The sequence below is a fragment of the Lissotriton helveticus genome, chromosome 1_1, assembly GCF_964261635.1.
Source record: "Lissotriton helveticus chromosome 1_1, aLisHel1.1, whole genome shotgun sequence".
NCBI classification, from domain to species: domain Eukaryota; kingdom Metazoa; phylum Chordata; class Amphibia; order Caudata; family Salamandridae; genus Lissotriton; species Lissotriton helveticus.
In genome coordinates, this window is record NC_136057.1 from 1,423,136,981 (window position 1) to 1,423,156,046 (window position 19,066).

Sequence of the window (19,066 nt, forward strand, 5' to 3'; positions counted from 1 at the left end):
CTGCGTGGTTTTACCAATGTACAGTTTTTTACACGGACACTGGATGGCATACACAGTGTATTTTGTCTTACAGTTCGTGTGTTCATTGTGTCGCCAGAACTTTTTGCCATCTGTAAACAGGGAACCTTCTATTGTTAGGTTACAGACCGAGCATGTCCCGCACTTCCGATGGCCCAAAACTGGATTGGCTCCAAAAATCGTACCTTGTGAATCCTTTTTTGGAGGAGGGCGGGTCGATGTAATCATTTGGCCAATGCTCCTGTTCTTTTTTAAGGCAAAGAGAGGTGTGCCTATATCAGGCATTATTTCCTGCACCAAATGCCAACTTTTTCTGATTATTTTTTGGAGCTGATTGGTATGGGGACCAAAAGTAGACACACAGACCATCCTTTCCGTCGTCGGTCTCAGTCTCTTCTCAAGAAGATGTTCCCTTGGTGTCCATCTCGCTCTCTTCATAGAGTGTTTTAGGAGCTTGCGAGGGTATCCACGTTCCTGTAATTTCGTAGTCAGTCCTTGTCCATGTAACTCGAACTGTTGAATGGTGGAACAGTTCCGTCTCACCCGGAGATACTGTCCATAGGGCAGATTGTCTCTTAAACTCCGCGGGTGGTAGCTCTTATAATGCAAGGCATTATTCTTGTCAGTTTTCTTCTGGTAAAGTGAGCATGTGAGCACATCATTTCTCACAGATATCTCGACATCAAGAAATGGTAAGGACTTCTCATTGTGCGCCAGGCTGAATTTTATATCTGGACTCCTATCGTTCAACCACACGTGGAACTCCTCAAGTTGTGCCGGTGTCCCGTTCCACACACACCACACGTCGTCTATGAAACGGAGCCATTGGGCGATATGACCTCTGTATGGGTTGTTGTTCAAAACATATTTCTCTTCGAATTGGCCCATGAACAGAATAGCCATCTCAGGGGCAAATGGACAGCCCATTGCCGAGCCTTTGATCTGTAGGAACATCTCGTCCTCAAAGGTGAAGAAGTTCTTCTTCAAAGCCAAAGTTGCGAAAGAGATGATGAGTTCAGTCGGTACCCTGTGTGGACGTGGTCGGTTCTCCAGGTATAATTCCATAACGTCCAGGCCATCTTGCTGTGGTATCTGTGTATACAGAGATGACACGTCCATGGTAGCTAGCAATTGGCATGAGGAATCAAATGGCAGCCCTTCCACCTTGTTTATAAAATCCATGGTGTCTCTGAGGTAGGATGGTACCTGAACCACAAGGGGTTTCAAGAACACATCCACGAATTTGGAGATGGGTTCAAACACAGAGTCACACCCGGACACTATCGGGCGTCCTGGAGGTGTCAAGGGGTCCTTATGTACTTTCGGGAGAAAGTACAAATGGGGAGTCCGTGGATAACGCTTCACCAGATATTCAGATTCTTTTGGTCCAAGTATCCCTGCTTCTCTGGCAGTGTTGACCAATCTTCCAATTTCGTCCTGGATCTGTGCAGTGGGATCATGCGTGATCCGTTGGTACCACTCCTGGTTGTACACGTGATTCCGACCTTCAGTTCGATATAAATTTTTAGACCAGAGAACCACCGCGCCCCCTTTGTCTGCTTGCCTTATTACTGCTTCCTGTTGCGTCTTGAGTTCTTGAATGGCTTCTTTGTGTTTTTTCGTAATGTTTAGGGGGACGAAAGGACGTTTCTTCTCCAACGAGTTCAAGGCAGACATGACATGAGGGGCCTGAGGAATAAGTCTACCTTTTGTCCACCGAACCACAATGTCTCCAAGAACATCATAGCTTTTGAACGCTCAGTCATGTCTGCCTTGAACTCGTTGGAGAAGAAACGTCCTTTCGTCCCCCTAAACATTACGAAAAAACACAAAGAAGCCATTCAAGAACTCAAGACGCAACAGGAAGCAGTAATAAGGCAAGCAGACAAAGGGGGCGCGGTGGTTCTCTGGTCTAAAAATTTATATCGAACTGAAGGTCGGAATCACGTGTACAACCAGGAGTGGTACCAACGGATCACGCATGATCCCACTGCACAGATCCAGGACGAAATTGGAAGATTGGTCAACACTGCCAGAGAAGCAGGGATACTTGGACCAAAAGAATCTGAATATCTGGTGAAGCGTTATCCACGGACTCCCCATTTGTACTTTCTCCCGAAAGTACATAAGGACCCCTTGACACCTCCAGGACGCCCGATAGTGTCCGGGTGTGACTCTGTGTTTGAACCCATCTCCAAATTCGTGGATGTGTTCTTGAAACCCCTTGTGGTTCAGGTACCATCCTACCTCAGAGACACCATGGATTTTATAAACAAGGTGGAAGGGCTGCCATTTGATTCCTCATGCCAATTGCTAGCTACCATGGACGTGTCATCTCTGTATACACAGATACCACAGCAAGATGGCCTGGACGTTATGGAATTATACCTGGAGAACCGACCACGTCCACACAGGGTACCGACTGAACTCATCATCTCTTTCGCAACTTTGGCTTTGAAGAAGAACTTCTTCACCTTTGAGGACGAGATGTTCCTACAGATCAAAGGCTCGGCAATGGGCTGTCCATTTGCCCCTGAGATGGCTATTCTGTTCATGGGCCAATTCGAAGAGAAATATGTTTTGAACAACAACCCATACAGAGGTCATATCGCCCAATGGCTCCGTTTCATAGACGACGTGTGGTGTGTGTGGAACGGGACACCGGCACAACTTGAGGAGTTCCACGTGTGGTTGAACGATAGGAGTCCAGATATAAAATTCAGCCTGACGCACAATGAGAAGTCCTTACCATTTCTTGATGTCGAGATATCTGTGAGAAATGATGTGCTCACATGCTCACTTTACCAGAAGAAAACTGACAAGAATAATGCCTTGCATTATAAGAGCTACCACCCGCGGAGTTTAAGAGACAATCTGCCCTATGGACAGTATCTCCGGGTGAGACGGAACTGTTCCACCATTCAACAGTTCGAGTTACATGGACAAGGACTGACTACGAAATTACAGGAACGTGGATACCCTCGCAAGCTCCTAAAACACTCTATGAAGAGAGCGAGATGGACACCAAGGGAACATCTTCTTGAGAAGAGACTGAGACCGACGACGGAAAGGATGGTCTGTGTGTCTACTTTTGGTCCCCATACCAATCAGCTCCAAAAAATAATCAGAAAAAGTTGGCATTTGGTGCAGGAAATAATGCCTGATATAGGCACACCTCTCTTTGCCTTAAAAAAGAACAGGAGCATTGGCCAAATGATTACATCGACCCGCCCTCCTCCAAAAAAGGATTCACAAGGTACGATTTTTGGAGCCAATCCAGTTTTGGGCCATCGGAAGTGCGGGACATGCTCGGTCTGTAACCTAACAATAGAAGGTTCCCTGTTTACAGATGGCAAAAAGTTCTGGCGACACAATGAACACACGAACTGTAAGACAAAATACACTGTGTATGCCATCCAGTGTCCGTGTAAAAAACTGTACATTGGTAAAACCACGCAGGAAGTCCGCCAAAGAATTATTCAACACCGCTCACGGATCAATAACAAGATCTTGACTGCTCCTCTTGTCTCTCATTTTTTGCAACAGAAACACTCCAGCCAGGATATAAGATGGACTGTCCTGGCGGTTATCAGGGGTGGCAGTGGAGATCCTGACCTTCGCCTTTCTCAAAAAGAGGCGCATCTTATCCTGAAGTTCGATACATCCAATTCCGGATTGAACGAGATGTCTGAAACTGTCAATTTATGATTCCGCCCTTGATGTTGTCCAGTTTGGCTGTGCTGCACTACTATAACTTTCGCTGTGTAATTATTTTCCATTTTCTACTCACGTTTTTAACAATATCCACTGAGTCGCACAAGGTCTAGTATTGAGTCACCTTGTCTTTTGAGTCATGGCAGTGTCTATGGGTGCAATGCAATTATTGCTGTTCAGAACTCTGAAATGTACAATGAATTCAGAATTTTCATGTGCTAGATGGGTATATTGGCATGTACTACTGTAGTGAAAACAACGTGTATGAGGACGTGTAGTGATATTGTGTAAATATTGCTCATTTCGACTGATGAAAATGTCTTTTTTTTTTTTTTTTTTAAGTGGCCTTGTAAATATGCCCATGCGCGGGGAGGAATGTCGCGTTTGGATGTGTATATGTACATGCACCACGTTGGGGAAAACAAGGGATATGATGAAATAGAGTGTTATTGTGTAAATGTGGCTCATTGTATTGACCTTGTAAATATGCCCATGTGCGGGGAGGAAAGTCATGAAAATCAGTTGAGCAAGCAGTTGTATTACGAAAATGGGGTTGCTTCTGGCATGCCTCCAAGCATAATATCAGCCGAGACGCTAGTCTTTAGTTGCATCAAAACTACAGATCCCAGCATTCCTCAGGGGCATCACGGTCACTGTGAACCGGATCCAAAATACCTTCTGGTGTCCAGGCGTCCCATCTACAAATTGCACGCCTGTAGAATTATGAAATTGCGAGGCTTTGGGCTGGCTTCCTTGTATAATATCAGCCGACAGGCCAGTCTTCAGTGTTCCCAAAAACTACAGATCCCAGCATTCTTAGGGGCTCCATTCCGTTTTTTGACCACACCCCCTGTTACTGTGAACTGGATTCAAAACACCCACTGGTGTCCCGGCGCTCCACCTACAGACAGCTTGTTCCTGGGAGAGAGTGAGCAACACGGACCTTCTGTGGCTTGATTACTTCATTCAGAAAAGTAAGCATTGCTATGCGCAGCGGTTTGTAACCAGCTCCGCTGCTGCCTCTTGACCCTGGCGCTCACAAAGGGTTTCTCTCTTTTTTCAGCGGGCCAACTTTAACTGCCGGCCTGAACTGAGGCCAGTGACCGGCCGCTTCCCTCCCTGTGGTCTGCATAGCCAGGTAGGAACCTCGCGCAAGTCGTTCTTGGCGATTGGGGGGGTGTTGTGCTGTGCACCCATGCCTTGAGAGATATATATTCCATACATGATTTTGTATCACCCATCTAGACCTACACGCGCAAAATAATGTGAGCCGCCCTGATACCTGCAAGCTTCTGAAGCCTGACACCACGCCTTAAGTCCTGCTCTGCGCCTATTGCAGGTATGATTCATACATAGGACAGCCCGTTCGCCTTTCCTAGTGCGACCCTTTTAATTCCCGTGCACTAAGCACCTTTATATATGTCTTTTAGGTGTGAACACGACATACCTACGCCACGGCAACCTTTGTGCCCGCGTGCAGGTAAATACTTTCCACTTCTCATGGAGTCTGAGTAGGCATTTTACAGTACGTCAATGTACGTCTGACACCAAATTCTGTACTTTTTTGCAGAATCTGTTTCCCAGTCCCTGTCCTGAAGAGAACCTTGAATACTTAGGTTCGAAACGCGTCGACAATACCACCCTGTGGCTACAACAAAGGGTGCCGCTAGGATGTAAATCATACCACCACTCTGTATCCTAGCCTTGCAACCCTATTTAACATTACACCACAGGCTTTCGTTGACAGGCAGGCTTGTTTTTGATCTCAACCCCGCCTGTCACTTGGTTTTTTCAATCTCTAGGACTGGTTCCCGTTTGTTCGCTTATGGATTAATCTCTGCACTGTATATAATTGCAATTTATTTGAATTATTATACATTTGTGATTGTCTTTTGGTGTGTCTAACCAATCTTTTGTTTGATTCTTTGTTGTAAATTTGTAAATGTGTGCATTTGTAGATACTGTATATATGAACCTTTTGAATTGACAGTGGTTTTGTTTGTGCTTGTGTTTCAAAAAATTGCTGATAAATGTAAAAAAGAAAAATAAACTTGTTTGGAAAATTAAATCCAGTGGTCACACGGTACAGATTGACTGTGTGTCTGGGGAATTGTTTCACGAATAATCCTGTCCAGCCACCCTGTTCTGTTTTTCCTATTGTTGAGATCCGGATTGGTCAGATGTAGGATCCAATACCTTTACTGTTTCACAGTAAGAATTGATATAGACACTGTAGGCGTACAGGGCTCATGCACCTGTACCCTCACCACTGGTATAGTGCACCTATGCCAGGGCAGTGGGTTGTAGGCATGGCACACAGGGATGTGTGCCGTATCGACTCTTCACTTAGTTCTGCACCAACACACGCAGCCTGCACTGGCAGTGTGTGTGTGTGTAAAGGTACAGGGCCTCTAAGGGTGGCACAATAAGCACTGCAGCCTTTAGCGGCCCTCCCTGGTACCTTTTACAGGGATTTGACCTGTGCAAGGTACAATTTTGGGAAAACACATGCCCTGGGAACCTGATTGGCAGGGACCCAGGGCTCTTCAAGTCAAAGTACATCAGTAGTCTGGCAAAAAGTGTGGGGGGGGGGTTACTGCAACAAACCCAGCTTCCTGCACCCAAAAAATGTAGAAGGTCTAAGAAGTGGACTTAAACAAGACTTGATTGTAAAGACAGTAATGCCAGGTGAAGGGGTTTAGGTAGGCCTATGTAGCAGTCGAAGAATGCCGTGCACACCACTTTTAACCTTTTTCTCCTTGTAACTGCATCTTTCCATTTTGAGTCTGTATGCCTGTGTAGCAGCCTGACAGATATCCACCACCGGAACACCTCTATCCAAAGTAGTAGTGGCAGACTTGGCTCTGGTGTAATGAGCCTGAAGGTCTTCAGGAACCACCTTTTTGCCCATGCAAAAGAGCTCTACTGGCAGTTGTATGGTTTGTGGAGGCTACCTCTGGCAATAGGCGAGACCCTGAGAGTTTCCTCTGACCATTCATCATTGCTGGTGAAATTGATTGGCTAGGAAAAGCAAACCCAAAGAGCAGGCAGTAATGGCTGTCTGTGAAGCATCCAGCGCAAGCTGCTTTTTCTCCCAAAAATCCTGAAACCATCAAATGGCTTCTCCATAAGGGATGCTTTAATATCCCCAAGCAAATGTGATGGCATACATCCAACCACAACACCTCATCATCGCACTGTTCATGATGCGGCCTACATGGTCTGTTGTGTTCAGACTTATTCTTAATACGTTTGGCAGCATCTTGGCTATCTTGAATTGTTTGAGCAAAAACATTCCTAAATTGGTCTTAACAGCCAACAGGATCCAAAAGGGCATATGTATGGTGTCGAAGCAGGTAGACGATGTCAAGGACCTCCAAGCCAAACTGAAGAATGAGAAGACTTTTTTTTATTGTTTTTTATTAGTCCGTGCACTTTGATTCCTTGTCTGGTGGAACAGTGGGTGATGTGTTGGAGTTAACTTTTCTGATGGGAGCCTGAACCACCAAACTCTCAGGAGTCTGCTGCTGGGTCAGAAATACCCAGGGGTGGGCCTCTCAAGTCTTGCCACAGAGGGAGCCAAGCACAACTTTGACCAGTTCGTCATCAGTGACTGTGTCAAAACTTTGTTAAAGGGCAAAAAACTCCCTGAAGTAGAAAGTCCAGCCTGCAGAATTGTATTCAGTAGATTTATTTTAACTAGGCCTGGACGGAGTTCCACATATTTTGCCGTGTTCCGCTATGCAAAACTCCAAACTGACAAAAAAACTCTGTTGCGCTACGCGGAGTTCTGCAAGCACGTAGAGTGTGTTAGGTCATGCCATTCACGTAGAATTTTAGTGCCGGCTGTGTGTCCCATGCTGAGAGATCAGCGCGAATGGCACCATGTGCTGCACAAGAGGGTGCTGCTTCTTTCTGCTGCTCGAGTAGATATTTTATTAGAGCTGCAGCTACCTCAATACGAACGGATGATTTCTCAACTCTAGCTGTTGCGATCATCCATGTTGAGAAATCTTGCTGGGAGGTGGTCTAGCGTTGGACTTTCCTTGCATGAGCGAGGGAAAAACTCTGCATCTCAACTTTTTGCAATTCTGTGTGCTCTGTGGAGTGCGGAAAACTCTGCTAACTCAGCTAACGGAGTGGAGTTCACCACATAGGCCTAATCGTAACCTCCTACCATATTCTCTATTTTGTGTAGCCAAAAATCCAGCACATCCGCTGCTCTGCATACTACTATTGCATAAGAGGAACTCTCCTCTCGGGGTGTAGAAAATACAACTTTGTCTCAGGAGTAGCATCCAGGTCGCTGGCAGACTGTAAATCCAATTATAGGCCAGCATCAGTGTAACCTAATCATCAGCCATTTATTTTGAAAGGCCCTGAATGGCATCTGAATTCAATCTAAACAAAGCACTGAATGGGGAAAACCCTTTTGACTGATCAGGCCCCTAGTGGTGGTGTTGCCCACTGAGAAGCACAGATTGCTTTGGTGAAACGGGGAAAATTTCTTAACAGACCCGCAACCACAATTAATAGTTGCCATAAATGCTGCCCTCACATTTTGGGGAGCTCAGTTACTGAACCTAACAAATGGAATTCACAGAAGTCGCAACAACATATGAGTGCCTTCTATTTAACAGCAGTATTCCTAGACCTCAAAGCCTTTCAAAAGCAGATTCATGGGAAGGTGGCACTAATTTAGACTGGCAATATGGCCACAATGTTTTACATTCAGAAATAAGAGTGAACGTGCTCACTACCAGCTTTCTTTACTAATTCAACAGATTTAGTTGGGTATGGGCGTATAAACTTCAAATCCATGGCTAGCAGAACATTTTCCTGGTGTGGACAATTATTTTACCTTGCTCAGCTAAAACAACCATGTCCCCCATGAAAAAGAGTTAAAGACACAGGTGTACCAAACATATTTTCGCAAGTAGGGAACCCCATACCAAGTTGTGTTAACTGCACACAAACAGGAGAGCCTACTCTGCACCTCCAGGTGTCTTCACCTTCAGTCTTTTAAAAATTCACAATGTATCAATTGGTCATGGACATTTGCTTATGTTTTTCCTCCTCTCCCATTCATCCCGCATGCAGTAGGGAAGAAGTTACTGGCACCAATGGCATTCATTGTAACAAGGGTGGTACACACAACTATTGTAAATGTCCGTTCAGCCACATTGGAAAATCACATGGACTACTTGATCCAACACGACCAAATTTGTTACTACAGTCCATATGCTCTCAAACTGGCTATCTGGTTATCTAGCTCCTGAAGTCTTAGAGTATGAACATTCTCAAAAAGCTATGATGCCGGGAATTGCTAGGTGGATTGTAAAATGCATCATTTGCACCGACTAAGCTTACTCTGGAAAGTAGGCCTCAGACAGTTTGGTTTGGCAGGAAGGTTGCCACCATGGCATTCTTGACCCACATTACTTTACTGGATATATGGAAGGACAACATGGACTTCTATCCACACTTTCCCAAAATAGTACTGTTTAGATATTCATGCGTGAAGAAGTACCAGTGGGTCTAATTGTGCTATAATATTGTTCACCACTCCGATTGGAACTTTGTGTGGAGGGCGCTGCTTTACAGTCTATACCCAGCTTGTGATCCACAACCACACGTTGAAATGGAACGCATATATTTACCTATCTCTGTTTGCAGCTTTTAGTTTTGGAGTTTCATATGCACCCACATTAGCTCCCCTCTGACTGAAAAGCTCCTGTGATGGTATTTAAATGATTCTTACATAGCATTAGATGCAACACATACAGAAAACACCTACATATATGTATAAGGGGTTTAAACTTTTGTTAATGTTCTCTCTCTATATTTATTTACAGCGACCAGTGGGGCAAGGAAGTAGTTAGTTTGTTTGAGACCAACCTGGAGACTGCAGGCCATTTCTACACAGACTCCAATGGCCGAGAAATCCTTGAGCGGAGGTAAGAAGGCGGTCCTGTGCCCTGCTTTCTCAGTGCTGCCAGCTTAGGCCTGATTTAACACACTGCTGTGTATTTCATATCTACATTTCCAAAAGATTACTCAGCAGTTGACTTTATAAGGAACTCATTGAACCAATATGATGATTTCAATGATTAATGCTCCTGCTTAAGGGATTGTTTGGTAACCAACAGGTCCAGACACAGCAGCCTCAGGATTTAATTCTTGTGAAGGTGAGAAGTTTGGTAGTAACACATTATTTAACCACCAGGGCACCATGGTTTGTGGTCTGTTCAGTGGGCTGTTAATTTAACAGAAGGTTCAATTTTTTTAATGCTGGGGAATTTATTGGCCCCTTCTTCATCTGTCTGTCTAAACACAATAGGTATGGGCTTTGGTGACTGCTGCTGGTATTAGCACACAAGAGAGGCGACACCGTTTTTGACATGAGACTCTGACTTTGTTGAGCATAGCAATTTAGAAGCATGAATCTCTTATCACATACATGGTAATCCCAGCTAAACAAGTTTTGGAGTACACAAAGCGTATTAATTAATTTTAAAACGTTCAACTATTACATGGTACAAAATACATCACTTCTTCTGCAGCATGGATCTGTTACATATTATCATATTTTGCATATTCTTGTTGCAAAGTAGTGGAGGGTATGGAATCATACCAGATACTAAGCAGCCTCATGTTTGTAAAAACTATTGCACAGAGCTTTCTCTCCAAAGAGTACATTTTGGGGGCCATTAGCTGGACTGCCCAGCCGGCAGGCTAGGACATTACTTCCAATTGTCCTCTGAGAACTTGTGCGGCATGCTTCAAAGTCTTGGATGTACTGCTAGGTTTTCTGAGAATTGCCACATTGTCTTATGCTGACCTGCTGTCTCTTTCAGGGTAGATTATCGTGAAACATGGACTCTGAATCAGACTGAGCCAGTGTCTGGAAACTACTATCCTGTAAACAGCCGTATCTACATCAAGGTGAGAGCTACATGTTTACCTCCACCCTTACCCTATTCTCTTTCTTGCTGATGTTGTACACCGTATGCTACTTTTAGAGAAGGAATGACTGTTCGAAGATCAAAGCAATCTTCCCCCTTATACATAGATCATTACATCATCGTACGACCTCTGCAAGCTTACCACAAATTAAAAATTCCCTATTTGCTCCATAGGTTACTTTGGCATTTTTTGTAGCAGCTTTGGCATTAAAATGGTCAGTTTGTTTTAAAAAGCTTTGCTGTGCAGCATGTGCTTTCTCACCACATGAATAAGGGGAGACATACGCCCCAGATTCCAAGTGACCTAGCTTATAAAAAAATGTTGTCCATTTACCCTTCTAGCTCTCCTTCACCTCTGCCCATGCCTAGGTCCTTAACCTTCATTGGACACTGGTTACCACGCCATTTGCAATCACATTTGGGTAAAAGTGCATTAGAGGGTAGGAATGTAATTACTGGGGAAAGGGACAAAGAAGGGTAATCGGAGTAATGAAGATTACTAGTAAGCTTTGGGGAGACACAAGTTGATGATGATTGTGTTTTACCCAGGGAGGGGTGTATTTTGTTATAGGGTTTGTTCTGTATGTGTTGCTGGTGTCTGCTACTGAGATGTGCAGTGGGAGTGGGAAGGGAGGAGTGTAAGTGTTGCATAAGGTTAGGTGTCATAGATGACGCAGTGTCTGTCTATGAGGATGGTGGGGGTGGGGAGGAGTGTAAGGGGGTGTGCATGCAGGTGGGGGGATGGAGGGCGCGACATTATGTGATGGGTGAGACTGTACGTTGGCTCACATAGAATGCGAGGGGGCAAAACTCATTCCTGAAGCGATACAGAGCCCACACCTATGTCCGGAGGACTGAAGTACACATAGCCCTCCTCCAGGAGACGCACCTGTTGAAGACGGAGGCCCAGAAGCTCCACGAAAAGTGGAAGGGACCGCTTTAATCCTCCTAATATTCCTCCTTTGCCAGGGGGTATCCAAATGGGTAGCACTGGGTCTCTGTTTTAGCTGCGTGGGCAGGTCGCGGACATGACTGGGCACTGCATACTTCTACTTGGTCTTCTAATTGGCCGGAATTTCTGCATGCTTAACACATCTGCTCTGAAAAACTGACTATGGTGAATTTTTCAGGGCCCTAGAGACAAAATTGTTGCCCTAAATTGGGCTCCCTCTAATTTGGGCAGGCAACTTTAATTGTGTGCTGGATGGTAGACTCGACTGAAACCCTCTCCGGATGAGTATGAAGCCCCGCATGGTGGGTAGCTTGTGGGAGACTATGTCTAGATTACAACTGGTGGACATCTGGAGGGAGATTCACCCCTCGGTTGCAGAGTACTCCTGTTATACCCCCACCCACAGGGGACATAGCCAACTGGATCACTCTTTAATATCCAGCGATGGTGCCATGAATGTTCAGAGGGTGACTTACCAAGTATGGTTCCTGTTCGATAATGCCCTACTACTAATGGCGTGCGGTGTTCGGGGACATAGGCCCAGAATCCCTCTATGGCGGTTGATCTCCGAGGGACTGGAAGGCCAGGAATTTCATATAGATATGGCTGCGGCACTGAGTGGCTTTTTCGCCGCACATTGGAACTCCTCTCACAAACTAGGTGCGGAATGGGGATCGCTTAAGGTGGTGGTCTGTGGCGAAAGTCTCTGCAAAGTATATGGTATAAGGCGAAAATGACCGGGAATTGCAGGAAGGGGAGGAATCCCTTGCGCGTCTGCCGCAACTGGCGCTTGTACGGGAGGCAGAGGGAGCTGCTCCGGTGAAGGCACATAGACGAGTTGAGGCAATGTGGGACAGGCTGGACTGTCATGTCCAAAAGGATTACCAGTAGTGCCTCCATAGGGACGGCGCTAAATCAGGCTGCATGTTTAAATGGCTGCTGAAGCGTGAACGCCCCCACTGCTTATCCTAGAGTTTCGCAGCCAAAATGGCACAATGATCGCTGGACAGATGGCAATTAATGTGGCACTGTATGACCATTTGAGGACGGTATATTCAGCCCCGGTCCTTGCAGATGTCGTCGGGTTGAGGCTCTTCTTGGACAGCATTGCCCTTTCCCGACTTACGGCAGCCCAAGCGAAGTGTCTTGGGGAGGATGCTATGCTGGAAGCCCTCAGGGATATGGCTAGGGGGAAGTTCCCGGCCGCTGATGGCCTCCCGGTCGATTATTATCAAACTCATTTCGCTTCTGTGCTCCCTGCTCTACTAGAAAAGTTACATGAGGCACACTGGACTGGTACACTGCCAAACCCAATACTCTTGTTATGCTCTCTAAGCCGGGCAGGGATCCCACTGACCCCGGATCGTACAGACCCCTTTCCATTCTCAACACTGACGCCAAGTTGCTGGCTAAAGTGTTGGCAATGCGATTGAGATGTGTGATTACTCAATTGTTTCCCGAGCACCAATGCGGCTTTATGCCAGCAAGGGGCACACATATGAACTTAGACGTCTTTCCCATGTGATGCTTGAGACCTGAAGCATGAAACAGCACGTGGTGTTAATAACACTAGACATGGAAAAGCCATCAACACCATATTGTGGGCATACTTGTGAGAGGGGCTTTGTCGCCTGGGCGAGGGATTTCTGACATGGGTGAGACTCTTGTACCTACAACCAACTGCAAGGGTGCGTACAGGGAGCATAGTCTTTGAGGCGTTCTGCATTGAGAGAGGTACCCGATAGGGCTGCCCGCTGTCGCCACTCCTATTTGCTCTTGCTTTGGAGCCCCTCGCAGTCTACCTTAGAGTTGGCCTACCTTAGAGCTGGACTACCTTGGAGCTGGACTACCTTGGAGCTGGACTACCTTGGAGCTGAACTACTCTCACACAGGAAAACTGGGTTGGCAACTATTTCCCCTCTTTCGCTAACGCCAATCCGTCTACCAGAGCAAAGGCGCAGCACTTCTCGTGTGCCATTCGCCCTTCAAAGGCAGTTTCCCCTTTAAAGCTCTCCTTTTAGGCTCACACCCAGTTTAGCCTTCCTGCCAGGGAGAGGTAATGCCTCTTCAATGACAGGGCATTTTTGATCCTTCCTGAGAGCCAGTCATACCTCCCCTCAGGAGGACACAAGGCTGTCTTGTGGTCAGACACTGTTAAGTCATTGCAAAACTTGGGCAACTGAATGACAACTTTCTAAAGTTGCCACTTAAACGTTACATTAAATTCAACTTCATCATGGTTGGGTTTAATGCAATTATTCGTTAGATACCTTGTAAGTACCAACTTTAGTAGTCCCATTCATTAATTCGCACAACGGAGTGGTCCGCGTATAACCTTACCCTCGACAGTGGGACTACTAGCTTTTCTCCTGTAAAAACGATAATAACACTAGGCACACACCACCATTCGTCAGTGTATGCTTCCACCAGGCACACCCCACCAGCTGTCAGTGCACGCTTTCACCCGGCACACACACACTACCAGCCGTCACACACTACCAGCCGTCGGTGCACACTTCCACCAGGCACGCATACCACCAGCCGTCAGTGCACACTTCCACCAGGCGCACACACACCACCAGCTGTCCGTGCACGCTTCCAACAGCCGTCTGGGCATGCTTCCACGAGGCATGCACACCACCAGTAGTCACTGCACGCTTCCACCAGGCACACACACTACCAGCCGTCTGTGCACGCTTTCACCAGGCACACACACACCACCAGCCGTTGGTGCACGCTTCCACCGGGCACACGCACCACCGGGCGTCAGTGCACGCTTCCACCAGGCACACACAGCGCCGGCCATCAGTGCACACTTCCACCAGGCACACACAGCACCAGCCGTCAGTGCAGCAGGCAGGCTCTTCTCAGAGTTTCTTGGTAAATATGTGTTTTAATGCCTGGGAGGGAGTGGGTCGAGTTTCCTTAAACCATGCTGAGTGTGCAGGTGCAGTGCATGAACTCCTTTGTGAGTGAGTCCTGCTGCCTGGGGCTCACTCACTCCACACTTGTAAAATGCGCCTGAACCAGGCTTTTTCTCATTTGCAAAGTTCAGCGCATGCGCACAGCTAGGCAGCCTCCACACCCCCAGGAATGACTGCTTCCTACAACCAGAATGGAAACCACATTCAGAGCAATGAAAACAAGTTCATTTGATGCAAAGAACTGTTAACAAAAACCATGTCCAGCTATTGTAGATCTGGCAAATCAAACAAAACAGCAACAAAAAACAAACGAGCATTGGCATAGCCAATAGGTCTCGCTTTTTGGACCCTATAAGTATTTGGTTATGCAGCAGAATATCCTTGGTCAACAACACCAACTGTTGCATGGCTAAACACTTATAAGGTCCCAAATGCGAGACCTATTGGCTATGCCAATGCTTGTTTGCCTGGTATTTCATGCAACTTTGACTGAAGTGCACAAAGTTCCTGTTAACCAGGTCCACAGTGCCAGTGTTCTTTCCGAAAAAATAAGGTAACTGTGCAATTGTTCCATGAGTGTCAAGACTTTTAGCACCCCTGAAAATCCTTAGTAAATGGTACCCCTGGTACCTAGGACATGGGTACTAAAGAGGGTTCCTAAGGGCTGCAGCATGTATTGTGGCGCTCTAAGGGACCGGCCACCAAACTCATGCAGACTGCCATTTCTGGCTATGAGAAATGGTGCAGACAAAAGTGAAAACAAGACATGGCGCTCTCCCTGTGTGCCATGTCCCCAGACGCTGCATAAAATATATGTAGGTCACCCCTACAGCAGGTCTTACAGCCCTAAGGTAGGGGCCATTATATTACATGTTAGGACATAGCTGCATGAGCATATATGCCCCTGCGCTGTCTAGTCCAATTGCTAGATTGTGCAACTGAACAGGGAAGCCTTCTTGAGTACATGTACTGGGCACTGGTCATTATGAGTTCCCCAGTCATCTGAAGGCTTCACTGAAACCTATGGTGTTTGGTATCAAACACCTTGTCCTTATACTAATAAATCCATACTGATGCCAGTGGTGGATTTATTGAAACATGCACTCAGAGGGCACCTTAGAGGTACTCACTGAAAACCTACCAACCTCTAGTGGTCTGGCTGACTGGTGTAGATCAGCCTACCTCCACAGATGGATTTCTGACCCCCTGCAGGTGAGAGCCCATGATCTGAGGTCAGAAACAATGACTGCTCTGGTAGTAGGTGTTGTCACCGCCTCTAAGCGCTGTGATGCACAAGCCCACCCAACCTACCCACTTTGCACCCAAGTGCCCCAGCCTGGTTTCCCAAGAACCGACTGTGCATCCCTGCTCCCAGGGCCCTCACAAACCAAACCCCCTATAGGAGCTCCCGGACTTGTCTCCAAGTCCCCCTCTGCAGCCTTTTTCCAGGTGGCCCCCTCCCTCCTTTGGTGTAGCCACAAAGCTCCCAACCCAACCAGCACCTCTGCACCCTGACAATTCAGGACAGATAAAGACTAAGTGCTGGCGGTTCTTTGGACCTTGGCTCCCCTACCACCTTAAGTCCTGAAGGGGACCCCGGAAACCTATTGCAAGTAACTATGCAGTATATGCCTATTTTCCCGTGGGAAAGCCTTGCAGAGTAAAGACACATTTAAGTGAACAGTTTACTTGCCTGTAAAAATCAACATCTCAAAGTATGTTCTTGATCTCGAAGTTTTTGGTGTTGAAATTTATATAAAAATGTGTTGTCTTTCTAAATTGGTCTTGGATTTATTCTTGCGAATGCATCTCATTTATTGCTTTTGTGAGTACAACACGCATAGCACTACCCTCTGATAAGCCTAACCTTTCTCGCTCACACTATCACAAAAGAGACCATTTAGGTTTGTTATTTGTGCCTCTGTAAAACAATAAGCTTTGCCTGGACTCTCTGCACAATGTACCTCGTTTTGGTCACTATATAGAAAGCCAGCTTCCTACACTATGCGATTCACAAATGACAACACAGGAACTGACCTCTCAAAAAGTGATAACATGCCCTAATAATGCCTACTTAAAAGGTCATGGGACTACTTTATAGAAACCACTTAACAAAATCACAAATAAATATGAAAAAAACAGTTTTGATTTTACTTTTTATGACTCTTGTATTTTTTTCCACATATGAAAGGTGCAGTTGAGCTTGGAAATGGATGAAAGTGACAATAGTAGTTAAAGAGACATGTTGAACTTGTAATTACATTTTTAGACTGCTTGTAGTGGCCAAAGAAAATGTGCTCTGTGTATTTCTTAAACCTTAAATTTGTGGTTAAGGCGCGTTTGTTTCCTGCTGGTGTTCTTTAGCAAGTTGCAAAGCACCAAAGTAGACTAAGTCTTCTTTATAAAAAATGGTGGGGTGGAGGGCTCTTACACCCACGTCCATCCCGACCGTTCACAGAACACTCCTTATGGCCTGGATACCAGGTCTTCTTCAGTTGCGACTCATACCGTCACAACCCAAGGAAAAAAGATTGGCAACATCAGTGCTATCCCAGATAACTTAATGCCTGGGCTAGGAGACACAAAAAATAGACTATGGTGAAGAAGAAGAGTTTAGTTAAGGGTTCAGGCATAGGCAGGACCAAGGGTGGTCCAAGAGGGGAAAGTGGATAAAAAAAAATGTCACGCTAGGTCACATGGGGATTAGTTGGGCTGGGGCGCACATCTTATTCATGTAAGTACTGGGATAAGGTAGAGTTAAGGAGGTAATGTTTTATACTTCAGCCTCTCAACATTGCTCCTAACATGGCATTTGTATTTTGAGTAGGAAAGGGGTTATGACTTGCCATGTGTAGTACTGCATAGTGCCGCTAGGCACAGATCATGACCTGCAGCTGTGCTTCATTCTAGGGATGACTTATCTTTCCTAATTTTATAGCCTTATTAGTCCAGGACAGTCACGAATGGCATCCTATATGTAAAGGCTTTTTTTTTTATGTCTGCATATCGGTTTGCGATCCATTCAAGGATATCAGCATCTTAAATTTTACTTTTTTTAATTTGCAGAGTATGTGTGTGGGGGGGGGACGGGGGTGGACACTTTTAATCGACCTGAGCCAACACCAGTCCAAATTCATATTCATGTTTCGGCAAATAAACCCAAATGCCACATATAGTAATATTCCTAGGACGGATTTACTCCAAGCAAAGTTCGGAAACGATGTTTGATCAAACGCTATCTACAGGTACAAATGTGGGGTAGATCTGTCCAGCAGATTTGGCTGATATTCACAGGGAGTTTGAATAGAGAAACCTTTTTTCCCCGTCCTCCTTTGACCAGTAAGCCGAAATTGTTCCAGAGTTGCCCTTACCTACTTTTTTTTGTCAATTTTACTACAGATTTGTTAAACAGGGCCACAGTTCTAAGGGATCCAACTCATGTGTTTCCTATAAACCAGCGGTCTCTGCTGGGACAGCAGTTTCCCTGACGATCGGCTTATGTGAGCTTTTCTAGTAAATGCTTGACTAATAAACATAGATGTCGGGTACCAAACGTTTTCTTTGAGGGGTTCCACTTGCATACCCTTTCCTTGGGGATGGTTACTCTGCCCCATCCATCAAAAGGAATTTATTTAAAGAATCTTCGCTTGGTCACTGATGTTTCCTGCGAGCTTGGTAAAATCACATGTTTTGCCTATTTATCTGAACATAGATATAAGTTTCACCCCCGATCACAGAAGAATTGAAAATAGCAAAGATTGAGTTGTTGCCAAACATCTGGTTATTTCTCTAAAATATCAGACTGTCCATTATACATGCCTTCCTAAATAGGGAAAAGGATTTAATCATTTAGTCGAGTAATAGAAGATTTCCAAACTTCTGGGTTATGCCCAGCATGCATGCGACTGTATTGTAAATCAGGAGGGCTTTTTTTGCCTGCATGAAAACATCATACACTATGAACTTGTGATTCATATAAAAGGGATACAAGAAACGGGGGAAATATTTGTAACTGGTTGCGAAGGGCTTTATGTGGCTAGTCTAGCTGTAACAACCTGCCTTGATCCTTTGTCATTGTGGTTTGTACTGATCCTGTTTCAAGGGGATGGCACTGTAGCATAGGCAGACGGGCATATAGGGAGTATGAAGTCTGGCCCATGTAGGAGTAGACTCTGGAGATGACAGACAGGGTAGGTGTATTCCCCGCTCAATCGGAGGTCCCTCGTTCCCCATTCATCCAAATGTATCATCCAATGGCAGGTGGCTCAAGCTTGAGCAGCTCTGCTTGGCTAAAGACAAACAAAAACAAACCAACAATTAATGAACGTTTTCCCTCCGTTTCACACTTTGCAAGTGCATCTCTCCAACACAGTCCCCAAGAAAGGCCTGACGCAAATTAAGCATTCAGTAAATGACCAGTCCATTCACAGAGCACTTGCCGAGCACTGAATTGTCTTTGGCATGGCAAATGAATATTAAATTACTTTCATATT

The 19,066-nt window shown here is 45.7% G+C and overlaps 1 protein-coding gene across 1 annotated transcript in view; it reads left to right on the plus strand.

Moving 5' to 3' along the window:
• The window catches only part of MAN2B1 (mannosidase alpha class 2B member 1), a 275,966-nt gene that overhangs the window by 182,883 nt on the left and 74,017 nt on the right, over positions 1-19,066 (plus strand). The window contains exons 18-19 of the mRNA XM_078685299.1: positions 9,588-9,689; positions 10,590-10,677. Coding sequence (XP_078541425.1) covers positions 9,588-9,689; positions 10,590-10,677 — 190 coding nt within the window. The remainder of the gene's footprint in view (positions 1-9,587; positions 9,690-10,589; positions 10,678-19,066) is intronic.